Source organism: Saimiri boliviensis, chromosome 20 (assembly GCF_048565385.1).
Source record: "Saimiri boliviensis isolate mSaiBol1 chromosome 20, mSaiBol1.pri, whole genome shotgun sequence".
Classification (NCBI taxonomy): Eukaryota; Metazoa; Chordata; class Mammalia; order Primates; family Cebidae; genus Saimiri; species Saimiri boliviensis.
In genome coordinates, this window is record NC_133468.1 from 40666105 (window position 1) to 40681942 (window position 15838).

General features: G+C 45.3%; 1 protein-coding gene across 10 annotated transcripts in view; it reads right to left on the reverse strand.

The window, feature by feature from the left end:
- The window catches only part of TYW1 (tRNA-yW synthesizing protein 1 homolog), a 312384-nt gene that overhangs the window by 262383 nt on the left and 34163 nt on the right, over positions 1-15838 (reverse strand). For all 10 annotated transcript variants that reach the window (XM_074390723.1, XM_074390726.1, XM_074390719.1 and 7 more), the window contains 2 exons: positions 15542-15832; positions 11107-11229 (listed from right to left, as the gene is read on the reverse strand). In XM_074390723.1, the coding sequence (XP_074246824.1) occupies positions 11107-11229; positions 15542-15832 (414 nt within the window). The remainder of the gene's footprint in view (positions 1-11106; positions 11230-15541; positions 15833-15838) is intronic.

A 15838-nucleotide genomic window follows, 5' to 3' on the forward strand; every position in this document is an offset into this window, starting at 1 on the left:
GCTAAAAAAAAAAAGAAAGAAAGAAAAAGAAAATACCAGAAAAAGAAAAAGCCAAGCAGTAAACCTCCATTGCCAAGTGTAGCATCCCATATCCCATATAAATTGCAAATAAAAGATCTATTTGAATACTCTGCTGTAACCTAAGCATCATGAAAAACAAAAACCGGTAACTTATTTTCATGTCATAATAAAGTTGTAAAAAAATAGGTAATTTTCCCACAGTACCAAATCTAATGATTTTACGAGAGATTTTTATGAGAAAGCTGAAATATCATAAACCACCTGCTTAAAGCTCATAAAGCCCAAAATCATTGCATTTCAAAAAGCAACGTACGTGGCTGTCCAAAATCTTCATTAGTGCTTTCTCCAGTGCCATCTAATGGCCATAAGAGGAATAAGCAAAGAAAAATTTGCACGCACAATATCTCAAACACTTCATCCACTATAAATGAAGCTTTCTTGATATTTTATTTTTTTGAGATAGGGTCTCCCTCTATCGCCCAGGCTGAAGGGCAGTGGCGTGATCGTCGCTCATTACAACCTCCACCTCCTGGGCTCAAGTGATCCTCCCACCTCAGCCGCCCAGTAGCTGGGATTACAGGCACACACCATCATGCCAAGCTAATTTTTGTATTTTTTGTAGAGACGGGGTTTCACCAAGTTGCCCAGGCTGGTCTCGAACTCCTGAGCTCAAGTGATCCACCTGCCTCGGCTTCCCAAAGTGCTGAGATTACAGGCAGGAGCCACCACACCAAGCCTGAGCATTTCCTTTCAGTGTCATATCAGGACTCAAAAAGTTTCATATTTTGAAGCATTTTGGATTTCAAACTTTTGGATTAAGAACACTTGACCTGTATTAGGAAGTAACAAAATGCTACAAGAGAAAGATTCTAATCTTAAACTTAGAAAATAATTATAATGTTAGAGTATTACATTCATCACAGCATTTTTAAATTTTTTTTTATTAACAGAGACAGAGTGTTGCTATGCTGCCCAGGCTAGTCTCAAATTCCTTGGCTCAAGCAATCCTCCCACCTCACACTCCCAAAGTGCTGGGATTATAGGCATGAGCTACCACATCCAACCTGGAATTTTTTTTATGACAAGCTTTCCAAAGGAAACCAAATAACCCAATATAAAAATAGATGAAACATCGTGTATAATAAAGAATGGGATGGCCGGGCACGGTGGCTCAAGCCTGTAATCCCAGCACTTTGGGAGGCCGAGGCGGGTGGATCACAAGGTCAAGAGATCGAGACCATCCTGGGCAACATGGTGAAACCCCATCTCTACTAAAAATACAAAAAATTAGCTGGGCATGGTGGCGCATGCCTGTAATCCCAGCTACTCAGGAGGCTGAGGCAGGAGAATTGCCTGAACCCAGGAGGCGGAGGTTGCGGTGAGCCGAGATCGCGCCATTGCACTCCAGCCCGGGTAACAAGAGTGAAACTCCGTCTCAAAAAAACAAACAAACAAACAAAAAGAATGGGATGTCTAGTCTTTGGCCCCAGCTCCTGGAAAATTAACCTCTAAATCCTTCAACATGGTAAGTGATAAGACTATCTTTCTCTTTTCTTTTTCTCTTTTCTTTTCTTTTTTTTTTTTTTTTTTTTTTTTTTGAGACAGAGTTCTGCTCTGCTTGCCCAAGCTGGAGTGCAGTGACACAATCTTGGCTCACTGCAACCTCCGCCTCCTGGGTTCACAAGATTCTCCTGCCTCAGCCCTCCAAGCAGCTGGGATTACAAGCATGCACCACCACACCTGACTAATCCTCCCAAAATGCTGAGATCACAGGCGTGAGCCACTGCGCCTGGCCAGGAGCATCTCTGTTATTTATCATGAGCCCCTAAGACTACACCTGATAGTTTATGCTAATGAGGTATCTCATGGCAGACCCCTAAGGCCATGTGGTATCAGCCCAAAATTCAGGAGGAAGAGTGGGTGGTCAAGACTGAATCTCAGCCTGATCCAAGATGGCCAATTAGGAGCAGCTCAGGATTGTACCTCCCAGCGAAAGCATGGCGGGTGAGCGCATGCTGCATTTCCAGACAGATTTTTATTGCCCACAGACCAGGAGATTCCCAGGCGGAGGAGGCCAACGGGTCACCAGAGCAGCTGTTTTGGCGAGCGCAGCTGTTTGGGCCGGCGCCCCAGCATGGCGCTTCTCCGTACAAAATACACGGGTCCAGGCACCGTTTTAGCAGGTGACTGAAGCTCCTGGGAGACAAAGGCACCCATTCAACCACTAACAAAGAGGACTCAACCAGCGAGCCAGGCCAGGAGATTTCCGGGCGAAAAAGCACCACGAATGTCAGCATGGCTATTTCATTTGCCACAGTGGGTTGCTGCACAGGAAATCACACAGATCCCAGGGCCTTTTCTACAGGTGACTAAAACATCTGGGAGACAGAGTTGACCGTTCAACTGGAAAAATAAAATAAAAAAGGGCTCTGAGGCAGGGAGCTGGGTGATCAGGCTCTGCTGGGCCCACCCCCACAAAAAAACAGCAATCGGAAATGCTCGGGATTGAGAGTTTCACAGCAAGCACAGCTGAACCCAGGACAGTCCAGCTCTGTGGGGGAGGGACGTCCGCCATTACCGAGACACTCCACCACTATGGAGGTAGTTTGCCATTGCCGAGGCAGCCCGCCATTACAGAGAGACTCCGCCATTACAGAGGTGGGCCACCATTGCTGAGGTAGTTCTAACTACACCCATACAAACAGAACTGCAGGGAAGTTCACACGGCAGCTGGGGGTAGCCCACAGCAGCTCAGCAAAGCCTCTGCAGCCAGACAGTAACTAAGCTGCCTCCCCGCTGGGCAGGCTAGCCCTGAAAAAAGGCAGCAGCACAACAGAAACTCATAAAGCCTTAACTCCCTGGGACAGAGCACCTGGGGGAAAAAAAGAGGGGGAGTTTATGAGTTCTGCTGCAGCAGACCAAAACGTACCTGCCCAGCAGCTCTGAATGAACAACGGAGCTCACAGCTCAGCACTTGAGTTCCTATAAAGGACACACTGTCTCCTCAAGCAGCTCCCTTACCCCCGTATATCCAAAGAGACACCTCATAAAGGAGAGCTCAGACTGACAACTGGCAGGTGTCCTTCTGGGACAGAGATAGCAGAAGAAACTGGCAGCAACCCTTACTGTTCTGCAGCCGCTGCAGGTGATTCCCAGGCAAGCAGGGCCTGGAGTGGACCTCAGCAGTCCTACAGCAGAGGGGCCAGACTGTTAGAAGGAAAACTAAGAAACAGAAAGAAAAAACTTCATCAGATTGGCAAGATTTGAAAGGCTGCTAACACCTAGGGTAAAGAGAAATAGGTACTCTCATTTCTCTTCCACGACGGAAGCAGAAGGGAAACTTTCTTCAACTACTACCAGGCACTTTGGAAATATCAAAACTTCAAATTCCCTTTGACTCCGGAATTTCAATTTCAGGAACTTATTCTTCAGATAAGTTTCTATCAGCCACAAAAAATATAAGCAAGAGTGTGTCCACTACAAAAATGAGAAAACACCTCAATATTAATGAACAAGAGCTGAATTAATTGTGGGACGTCATTACGGACTACCTTAAAATGAACTTTACTGTGAATTCACCTGATATGACAGGACTGGAAAGCTGTCATGTTAAAGGGAAAGAAAAGCAGTCTGTAGACTAGGAGTACAATATGATCTCATCTGTGTAGCCAGAAAACAAAATTGCACCAAAACATAAATGTGTTTACAAAAGGCAATAAAATACCTGGAAGAATACTGTCAAACTGAAAACTGTGGTTACTATGAAAAGAGGATCCAGGAAAAACGGGGATAGAGGACAGCAGTCTGTGAAATTTTTAAACACACGTAAACAGGGTTTTAAATTAAAGGAGGCTGGGGACGGTGGCTCACGCCTGTAATCCCACCACTTTGGAAGGCCAAGGCAGGTGGATCACTTGAAGCCAGGAGTTTGAGATCAGCCTGGCCAACATGGCAAAACCATGTCTGTACTAAAAAATACAAAAAATAGCTGGGTGTGGTGGCACACGTCTGTAATCCCAGCTACTTGGGAGGCTGAGGCAGGAGCATCATTTGAACCCAGGAGAAGGTTACAGTGAGCCAAGATGGCAACACTACACTCCAGCCTGGATAACAGAGCAAGGCTCCATGTAAAAAAAAAATTAAAACTTAAAAGTAAAAATAAATTAATTAATTAAATGAAACTACAAAGAGAGGATCAGATCAAGTTAAAAATTTTCAAAGAAATAATCTGAGAAACAGTTTTACGACATTAAAAATGGCTCCCCTAGCAAGGTGCAGTGGCTCATGCCTGTAATCCCAGCAATTCAGGATGCCAAGGTGGGTTGGATCACGAGGTCAACAGTTCAAGATCAGCCTGGCCAAGACGGTGAAAGCCCATCTCTACTAAATATACAAAAATTAGCCAGGCGTGGTGGCAGAAGCCTACAATCCTAGCTACCTGGGAGGCTGAGGCAGAGAACTGCTTAAACCGGGGAAGCAGAGGTTGCAATGACCTGAGATCGTGCCACTGCACTCTAGCCTGGTGACAGAGTGAGACTCCGTCTCAAAAAGAAAAGGCTCCCCCAGAGCAAGGAGATGGAAAGATGAAAGAGGAATGGAGGTGATGAGAGAGGATTTTTGAAGATTTCTTTGGAGAATGCTAGCAAGGTACTTTAAGTTCTCTCCGCTCCTTCAAATGGAGAGAGGCCACAGGGAGCTGTCTGCCTCTTACCTCAAGCCCTACAAGAAATGTGCCAACCCAGCCTCTCAGAGAAGTTGCTCTGTATCCTCTGCCCTCAGAGGATTACAGACTGACTTATGACTGCCACCCAGGAAACCCAGAAGCAAACAGATCACCTAGTTCATTAGCAAGTGAGCACTGCTGCTGGGTAGGCATCAGCCTGTCCCCACCAAATGAAGAACTCAGGAGTGTTCTCCCGACTGCAGGATGGGGGCGAGGGAGATCTCAGATCCTGACCCATTGGTCATGTAGAGTGGAGGGCAGGTGACAGACTTCAAAAGAGAAGCCAGAGGACAGGGCACAGAGGAGGGACTAAGTAGCTATTAGTATACTTCTCAGCTAGGCACAGTGGCTCACACCTGTAGTCCCAGCATTTTGGGAGGCTGAGGCAGGCAGATCGCCTGAGGTCAGGGGTTCCAGGGCTCATCTGTGACGCTCCTTTCCCCAACCCTGAAACCACCCTTTTATCATAAGGAGTGGTATTTACAAAAACAAGCTCTGAGTGCTTACTACATTCATTATTTATGGGTCTGTGGCATAACAAAGAATCTATCTGTAAGTTACTCCTGAGCTTTAAAAAACAATTTTTTTAGGTTAAAAAAAAAAAATAAAAGAATATATCTGGTCTTTTTCTATTTTTTTTGAGATAGAGTTTCACTCTTGTTCCCCAAGCTGGACTGCAATGGTGTGATCTCAGCTCATTGAAACCTCTACCTCCTGGGTTCAAGCAGTTCTCCTGCCTCAGCCTCCCGAGTGCTGGGATTACAGGCACACACCACCATGCCTGGTTAATTTTTAATTTTTTTTTAGTGGAGTCAGAGTTTCACCATGTTGTTCATACTGGTCTCAAACTCCTGACCTCAGGTAATCCATTCACCTCGGCCTCCCAAAGTGTCGGGATTAGAGGAGTGAGCCACCACGCCCAGCCATAAGTATTTGGTCTTTGACCCTGGTTCTTACTATACAGCTTCAAAAAACCTTGGCATTTCCTAAGTAACAGATTCAGGATGAAGGCTGATCACGAGAAAGGAACCACATGATTAGAGGATTAGAATTTGGGGCCAGCCTGACCTTTGAGGAAAGAAAGTTCACTAGAGATTGAACTTCATCAGTCGCCGAGTGGTTTAACCAATCATGCTTGCATGACGGGACACCAATAAAAACCCTGGACCTTGAAGCTCAGTGGGGCTTCCCGGTTGAGGAACAAATTGATGTGCCCAGATTCCAAGAGGAGAGGACACAGAAGCTCTGCGTTCTTCCTCGGGCACACTCCCTGGACCTTGCCCGAGAGTACCTCTTCCATTTCACTGTTTCTCATTTGTGGCCTTTATAATAAAACAGCGACCTAGATCTGCCTGGACAACATGGTGAGATCTTGTCTATACAAAAAATTAAAAATGAGCTTGGCGTGGTGGTGCACGTCTGTAGTCCCAGCTACTCGGGAGGCTGAGGTAGGAAGATCCCTTGAGCCCGGGAGTTCAACATTGCAGTGAACCATGATCATACCACTGTACTCTGGCCTGGATGAACAAGTGAGACCATGTCTCAAAAACAACAAAAGACAAAAACAAACCTGCAATCTTAAGCAAAGAGCTTCAGGGAGTTCTGTGAGTCATTCTGGCAAGAGTAGGTAGCCGTGAGATTTCCAGCTGGTATCTGAAGTCAGGGCAGTCGTCTATAGGACTCTGCCCTAAACCGGTGCAGCCACACACTAACCCTGGATAAGACACGTCAGAATTGAACCAAACTACAGGGTATCCATTCGGTGCCAGAGAATCGATGTCAGAACATGCAAAGTCCTTTCAGCGAACATAGCTAGAAAATACTATTTATATATACACACACATACATACATATGCATATTTAAACTAAGTTTGCAGCTACAAATGCGCATTTTTAAAAATCTTAAGCCAGTATCAGCCTCCACATCAAATCCAGCACCACTTGGAAATCACATTAATGCATGTCAGTCCACCATAGTATTTTTCAGAGCCACACAATAATATTCCATTGTACGGATATACCATGCTTATTTCAACCACTGTTCGGCAGAGTTGTTTGCTACATATGCTGAAATCCGTAAGCCTGTGCAAATTCTGCTTTGCATTAGTGAAGCTGTATCTTTAAGGCAAATTCATACAACTAGCCCTGCTGGTTCTTGGATAAATGCATATGTGATTTTGGTAAAAACTGCCAAAAGCCCTTCCCTACAGGCTAGACCATTCTGGACTCCCACCTGCAAGATATGAGTACCTGTTTACTCACAGCCTTGCCCACTGAGTATGTCATCCAGCTTTTGAGTTTTTGCTGTTACGTTCTGAAAGGTGAGAATGTTTATCAGTGTAGTTTTCATCTGCATCTCTCTTATTATAAGTAAAGTTAAGCATCTTATCATGTTTAAATTTCTCTGTAGGCCGGGAGTGGTGGCTCACACCTGTAATCCTAGCACTTTGGGAGGCCTAGGTAGGTGGATCACCTGAGGTCAGGGGTTCAAGACCAGCTTGGCCATCATGGTGAAAACCATTTTATTTAAAAAAAAAAAAAAAAAGAAAGAAAGAAAGAAAGAAAGAAAAAAGAAAAAAAAATTTCTTTGTAGAGCCATTTCTGAGAAATTCTTATTCACATGTTTTGCCAACTTTTTCTACTAGGTTTTTGGTCTAGCCTTTTTTTTTTTTTTTTTTTTTTTTTTGAGCTGGAGTTTCACTCTTGTTGCCCAGGCTGAAGTACAATGGCACAATCTTGGCTCACTGCAACCTCGGTCTCTTGGATTCAAGCGAAGTGATTCTCCTGCCTCAGTGTGCTAAGTAGCTGGGATTACAGGCGTGTGTCACCATGCAGAGCTAATAGTGTATTTTTAGTAAAGACGGGGTTTCATCATGTTGGTCAAGCTGGTCTCAAGCTTCTGACCTCAGATGATTCACCTGCCTCAGCCTCTCAAAGTGCTTGGATTACATGGCTCTGGTAGGAGCTGCCTTTTTTTTTTTTTTTTTTTTTTGAGATGGGAGTCACTCTGTTGTCCAGACTGGAGTGCAGTGGCAAAATCTCAGCTCACTGCAACCTCTGCCACCTGGGTTCAAGTGATTCTCATGCCTCAGCCCCCCAAGTCACTGGGACTACAGGTGTGCACCACCATGCCCATCTAACTTTTTTCTATTTTTTAGTAGAGACGGGGTTTCATCATGTTGGTCAGGCTGATCTTGAACTCCTGACCTCAAGTGATCTGCCCGCCTCAGCCTCCCAAAGTGCTGGGATTACAAGCATGAGCCACTACACCTGGCCAGGTATGCCTTTTTTTTTTTTTTTGAGACAGAGTCTAGCTCTGTTGCCCAGCCTGTAGCACAGTGGCGCAATCGTGGCTCACCGCAATCTCTGCCTCCTGGGTTCAAGCAATTCTCCTGCCTCAGCCTCCCGAGTAGCTGAGACTACAGGCACGCACCACCATGCCCAGCTAATTTTTTTTGTATTTTAGTAGAGACGGGGTTTCACCATGTTGGTCAGGATGTTCTTAATTTCCTGATCTTGTGGTCCGCCCGTCTCAGCCTCCCAAAGTTCTGGGATTACAGACATGAGCCACCACACCTGGCCCGGTCTGCCTTTTTTTAAAAGCTCACTGTATACTAAAAAGATTAATACCTTGTCTGAGACATATGGGGCAAATACTTTCTTCTGTTTTATTTGCCTTTTGATTTTCTTTTGTCTTTTGGGTTTTTTTTTTACAGTCAAGTAAAACTCTTTAAAGTCATTCATAAATTTAATATTCTTTTACTGCTTCCTGATCTTGAATCACATAGGAAGCTTTCTCCAGCTTTTTCAACATTTAGCTCTCTCACCCATTTGGAAATCGTTCTGATATATATATGAGCTAACAAAGCTAACAGATGTTTTGCAACATCTGTTTTTTTTTTTTTTTGAAAAAAGCTCTGGCAATGTCATGCAGGAAAAGCTCTGGCAATGTCATGCAGGCCAGGGTACAGTGACATGACCATAGCTCACTGCAGCCTCCAACTCCCAGGTTCAAGCAATTCTCTCACCTTACCCTCCCAAGAAGCTGGGACTATGAGCACATGCCACCATATCCAGCTTTTTTTATTTCTTGTAGAGATGGGGTTTCACTATGTTGCCAAGCATGACCTCAAAATTCTGGCCTCAAGAAATCCTCCCATCACCTCAGATTCCCGAAGTGCTGGGATTACAGGGTGAGCCACCACACTCAGCCAACATAACTTATTTTTAGATTCCCTTTTAAACTCCAGGTCTTCAGAGTCTACCTTTAACACATATGAAATTCCTACATATTCTCAGAATTTTATTCTGTTGCAACGGTCTTTCTGTGTCATCACGAGCCAGTACTACAGTTTTAATTAGCGATCCCTTGTAGTATGTTCCGATATGTGGGAGGGTTAGTCCTTCTCATTACTACTTTCACCAGGGTTTTCGTAACTATTGTTCCATGTTTACTTTTTCCACATAAATAGACCAGTCTCGATCTAGGAGGCGGGAGGACCTACTGGAATTTTTACTGGGATTGCATCCAACTTGTATATTAAGAGAACTGACATCTTTACCATTCTGAACCACTCCACCTTAAAACAAGGAATGTCTTTCCATTTGTCTGGGTCGACTTGGATATCATTCAGGAATGTTTTAAAGTTTTTTAACATAGGTTTAAGACATTTTTTTTTTTTTTTTTTTTTGAGACGGAGTTCCACTCTTGTTACCCAGGCTGGAGTGCAATGGCGCGATCTCGGCTCACCGCAACCTCCGCCTCCTGGGTTCAAGCAATTCTCCTGCCTCAGCCTCCTGAGTAGCTGGGATTACAGGCATGTGCCACCATGCCCAGCTAATTTTTTGTATTTTTAGTAGAGACGGGGTTTCACCATGTTGACCAGGATGGTCTCGATCTCTCGACCTCGTGATCCACCCGCCTCGGCCTCCCAAAGTGCTGGGATTACAGGCTTGAGCCACGGCACCCGGCCTAAGACATTTCTTTTTAAATTAATTTGTATGTAGGCCAGGTGTGGTGACTCACACCTGTAATCCCCACATTGTGGGAGGCCAAGGCAGGTGGGTCACCTGAGGGCAGGAGTCCAAGACCAGCCTGGTCAACATGGCAAAACCCTGTCTCTACTAAAAATGCAAAAATTAGCCAGGCGTGGTGGTACACACCTGTAGTCCCAGGTACTCAGGAGACTGAGGCAGGAAAATCACTTGAACCCAGTAGCCAGAGGTTGCAGTGAGCTGAGATTATACCACTGCACTCCAGCCTGGGTGACGGAATGAGACTCCATCTCAAAAAAACAAAAAATTAAAACATAAATTAATGCGTAAGTAATTATTTGCCTTCTATGTAGCTAGTCTAAATGAGGTCTTCTCATTTACTATAGCTTCTAACTCGTTGTTTGGAAATATAAAGTGTACTGACTTTTTACATTATGATATCTGGCTAACCTTACTGAGTTCATTTGAATTTGTATAGGTTTTAGCATTGATTTTCTTGGATTTTCTAGTAGCTTCACTTCTTTTTATTCTAAGGCTTATAGACTAAATATAATCTGAATTTAGGGAATTCTCATTTTCCAAAACTCACACTTAAATTGAGGCTGCTGTCTTCATAGTATAGTATATATAATATTATTTCCATTTTAGATCACTGGAATCTCAAATTGACTCGGTGCATGAAATCCTACCGCACCACACTTTCCCACATACATCTAGTCACCGACACAGTCACATCCCAGTCCAACATTTCCTGGATTCATTGGGGCCCCAATCATGCTGATCTCAACACACACAGACCAGGGTGCCATCGTTAAGCCCCAACACCACTCAGTCTATACAGCAGGGATGCAAATTTATGCCAGAGTTCCACTTGGAATCTCAAATGATAAATCCTATCATGCTGTTCATCTTCAAACAGCCCTGAATAAAAATCTCTCTAACCATCTACACCAGGCTTGTCCAACCCATGGCCCAATGGCCCAATACAAACTTGTAAACATTATGAGATTTTTTTTTTCAGCTCATCAGCTATCATTAGTGTATTCTATGCGTGGCCCAAGACAATTTTTCTTCCAATGCGGCCCAGGAAAGCAAAAAGACTGGACGCCCCGATCTACACTGTCCTCCGTCCTTGCTCTCAAATCTCCTGCTTATCCTCTGACGAGCCGACTTTCACGGGGCTGAGAGGAAGATATTCACCGTGCTCATGAAAAAATGGCAAAAAAAATTTATCAAGCTCTCAAGACAGGAGCTAGAGAAATGAAACTCTTCTTGTGAGCTCAGATGAACTACGCAGCAATAAAAAAAAATACGAACTGTTAACCAACTGCAGGAGCCAAGTCCAAAATTTCCCAAAGTGATGGTACCTTTTCTTTCTTCAGATGATCCATTATTTTGCCCAGATCTTCCACATCAACAATGGAATTTACACTCTGCTGGTCCTCACCGCCAAACTCTTCTTCACTGGAGCCCTCGTAGGGTTCTTCCTCCTGGAACAGAAATGCTTCAGAAATACACTGTTCAAAGAGGCAAAGTCAAGGCTCTCTTATACTCCCTCCCACACTGAGAATTCACTCTATCTCCAGATTCTTTTTTTTTTTTTGAGATGGACTCTTGTTTGCTCTTTCACCCAGGCTGGAGGGCAGTAGCGTGATCTCGGCTTGCTGCAACCTCCTCCTCCTGGGTTCAAGCAATTCTCCTGCCTCAGCCTGCCAAGTAGTTGAGATCACAGGCCCCCACCAGCATGCCTGGCTAATTTTTGTATTTTTAGTAGAGACAGGGTTTTACCATGTTAACCAGGCTGCTCTGGAACTCCTGACCTCAGGTGATCCACCCACCTCAGCTCCCAAAGTGCTGGGATTACAGGTGTGAGCAACCACACCCAGCTGTCTCTAAATTCTTGATTTAAAAATAAAATCTAGGCTGGGCACGGTGGCTCACTCCCATAATCCCAGCACTATGGGAGGATAGGCTAGGAGGATTGCTTGAGGCCAACAGTTCGAAACCAGCCTGGGGAACATAGTGAGGCCACATTGCTAGAATCAGCCAGACATGGTAGTACACATGCCTATAGTCCCAATTACTTAGGAGGCTGACGCAGGAGCGTCACTTGAAGCCAGGAGTTCAAGACCAGCCTGGGTAACATAATGAAATCCCCATCTCTGCAAAAAAAAAAAAAAAAAAAACAATAAAGAAGAAATAAATCTTAGGTCTTTGGCATCAGACTAATCACTGTGAAAGGGCATGATGCAATGAGAACAACACTTCACCTACCCTCCCATGTCAAAATGACATGAGCTGGGCTCAGGAGAACAAGACACATGCCAGACAGACATATAGGAAACGTGGCATCAATGGGAAGACACATTTGCTGAGTACCTACTATGTGCCTATGTTCAGATACCATTCGCTTCATCCTTAACTACTTATGATGTGGAAATGTCCAACATCATCTCATAGATGAGGAAATTAAAGCTAGAGAAGTTAAGAAATCATGGCTAATACGTAGCAGTCTTCATCCCTTTCTCCAGTGGAGGATAAGCCAGAATCAAAGGATAGAGTTTTTTGGTTTTGTTTTTTGGTTTTTTGGTTTTGTTTTTGTTTTTTTGAGAAAGAGTATCGCTCCATCACCGAGGCTGGAATGCAGTGGCATGATCTTGGCTCACTACAACCTCTACCTCCTTGAATTGGGTTCAAGCAATTCAATTACCATGTCTCAGCCTCCAAAGTAACTGGGACTACAGGCATGCACCATCACACCCAGCTAATTTTTATATTTTTGGTAGAGATGGAGTTTCACCATGTTGGCCAGGCGCCACCACGCACAGCGAATTTCTTTGTATTTTAGTAGAGACAGAGTTTCACCACGTTGGCTAGGCTGGTCTCAGACTCCTGATCTCGGGTGCTCTGCATACCTTGGCCTCCCAAAGTTCTGGGATTACAGTTGCTAGCCACTTACACCTGGTCTGATATATATATATATATTTTTTGAGACAGGGTCTCACTCTGTCACCCATGCTGCAGGGCAATGGTGTGATCATAACTCATTGCAACCTTGACTACCAGGGCTCAAGCAATCCTCTTACCTCTCAGCCTCCCAAAGTGCTGGGATAAGAGGCGTAAGCCACCGTACCCAACCAGTTTTTTTGTTTTTTAAGTTCGTTTAAATACAAACAGTTCCAGAGTGTGTTTATAAATTTATGGGAACAATCTAGTAGAGAGAAGAAATGAATGATACAGGAGAAGAGAAGCAATCAGTGAAGGAACGCAGTCCTGGATTCCACAGTACAGACAGATGTAGTCTGGGAAAGGAACAAGACAACTGGTCTTCTGAGCCAGGAAAGGTGGTGAAGATCTGGAGATGGGCTGGGGAGACAGCAAGAGAGCGCCCTTGGATGGTTTCAGCTGGGAGCCGGGGCAAGGGCAGGAGGAAATAAGTATGAAACAGTCATCTTGGAGAATAAGAAAGGGAATTTGCAAGGGAAGTAGTGAGACTGTAGGGCAGTTCTAAGTCTACACTTGAGCCTGTGGTCATGAATCCATGGTCAAACAATCAGCAGCAGGCATGGGGAAGGTTGATGTGAGGGGAGTGGTTTCAGCCTGGCCTGGGATTTGACCAATCAGGTCAGAAGAGTGAGAGGCAAAGCAATTGAAGAGGATTAGACTGGGCGCGGTGGCTAACACCTGTGATACCAGCACTTTGGGAGGCCAGGATGGGTGGATCACCTAAGGTCAGGAGTTCGAGACCAGCCTGGCCTACATGGCGAAACCCCATCTCTACTAAGAATGCAAAAATTAGTAGTTACAAAAATCCCAGTTACTCAGGAAGCTGAGGCAGGAGAATACTTGAATCCAGGAGGCAGAGGATGCAGTGAGCCAAGACGGTGCCACTTCACTCCAGCCTGGGCAACAGAGCAAGACTCCATCTCAAACCAAAAAAAAAGAACTGAAGACGTTTATAAATGAGTGAGGATAAAACTCAAAACTGGGTTTATGATGGGAAATAAAGTAAGCAGTTTCTGCTACTGAATAAAAAAGGTATAGGTTCAGATGGGATCAAAAGAATCTTAACGGGCAAGCCGTTGCTCATGCCTATGATCCTAGCACTTTGCGAGGTCAGATCAAGCGGATCACTTGAGCCCAAGTGTGTGAAACAAGTCTGGGCAACATGGTGAAATCCTATCCCTGCAAAAAAATAGACCAATTAGCCAGGTGTGGTGGCACATGCCTATAGTCCCAGCTACTTGGGAGGCTGAGGTGGGAGGATCACCACTGCCCAGGGAGATTGCGGCTGCAGTGAGCCATGATTACACCATGTACTACAGACTGAGCATGACAGAGTAAGACTCTGTCTCAAAAAAAAAAAAACAATGTTGTTAAAGTAGAAGTCACAGAATGAGGTCATAGTAAGCATGAAAGGAACCTGAATTTCAGATGTGCCATGTGAGGAAGAGACCAAGGTCAGTGGAGAAATGGCTGCTGGAGGTGTGAAGGCCAGGAAATTGGCAGGCCAGGGTGGTAGACAGATCATCCACAAGGGTGCCACAGCCTCAAAGCATAATGACAGGAACAGGGTGGAGAGAGAAACCATGAGTCAGAATGCCAAGCTGCTGCTGAATTACGCAACTGACCAGGTGGCCTCAAGATAACAGCTGTGAACATGACAGGGTGTTACAGCCTGAAGACAGGAGCTTCAAAGGAACTGGGGTATTTAAAGAAGGAAGTAAGAGAAATGCTCAGAATGTGAGGGGAAAAGAGCCTCATCGAGGATGACTTGCAGCCTTCGGTTTGAGTGACTAACGGAGTCACTGAACTCAGGAGGTACGTGTGATCTGGAGATAATGAGACGTGAGCTCAGACTTGGACAAATTTAACTTCTCTATGGCTCTGTTTTGCAACTTGCAAAATGTGGTAAAAATCTATTTGACTTTAACACTGCAAGGATTAAAGCAGAGATTTTGGTTTTGTTGTTGTTGTTGTTATTTTTGAGACTGAGTCTTACTCTATCGTCCAGGCTAGAGTGCAGTGGTGTGATCTCAGCTCACTGCAACCTCCACCTCCCAGGGTCAAGCAATTCTCCTGTCTCAGCCTCCCCAGTAGCTGGGATTACAGGCCCCACCACAATGCCAGGCTAATTTTTGTATTTTTAGTAGAAACGGGGTTTCACCATGTTGGCCATGCTGGTCTCAAACTCCCGACCTCGAGTGACCCACCTTCCTTGGCCTCCGAACATGCTGGGATTACAAGCGTGAGCCACTGTGCCCAGTATTAAGAGGAGATTTTGGAAAGCATCTAGCACGATATGGCTTAACTCGTAAGGCCTCACTCTCTTTCTCTGAAACACCACCACGAGATTCACATCTTTCTTCTTTTCTTGTTATTGTTTTTGTTTTTCTTTTTTGTTTTTGAGGCAGGGCCTCACTCTGCTACCCAGGCTGGAGGGCGGTACAACGATCACAGCTCACTGCAGCCTACAATTCCTGGGCTTAAGCCATTCTCCCAGCTCCATCTCCTAAGCAGCTGAGATGACAGGCCTGCACTGCCATGCCTGGCTAAATTTGAAGTTATTATGGTAGAGGTAGGGTCTTGCTATGTTGCCCAGGCTGGTCTTGAACTTCTACGCTCCAGCAATACTCCCGCCCTGGCCTCCCAAAGTGCAGGGATTACAGGCATGAGCCACTGCGCCCAGCCAGATCTTCCTTCTAACTGGAAGCCAAGGAGATGGTTTACTGGGGAAGAGGTCAAGCTCGGGATGTCCAGGCAGAGGGGAAGCAGGGAGAGATGAACACACAGGCGGTGTACCTCGGCATCTCTGTGACGTGATTCATCCTGCTCCTCACGGCCGTCCTCCCTCTCCTCTGAGCCGTGTTGGTGAGAGTCACATTTGCCTTTCTTGCAGTGGCCGCCACAGGACTTCCTGCCCTCCCCGTTTTGAAGTGCCTGCAGCTGGGAGATGAACGTGGTCTTCCAGGCTCCGAAGTCCGCCTCGATGCTGCCGTGCTTGCTTTTAACCACATCGCAATCACCCTCCCCTCGACTCACCACGCGATGCGCACCAAGCATCCAGAGCCACTTGTCAACGTTTTTGCCGACCTGTGA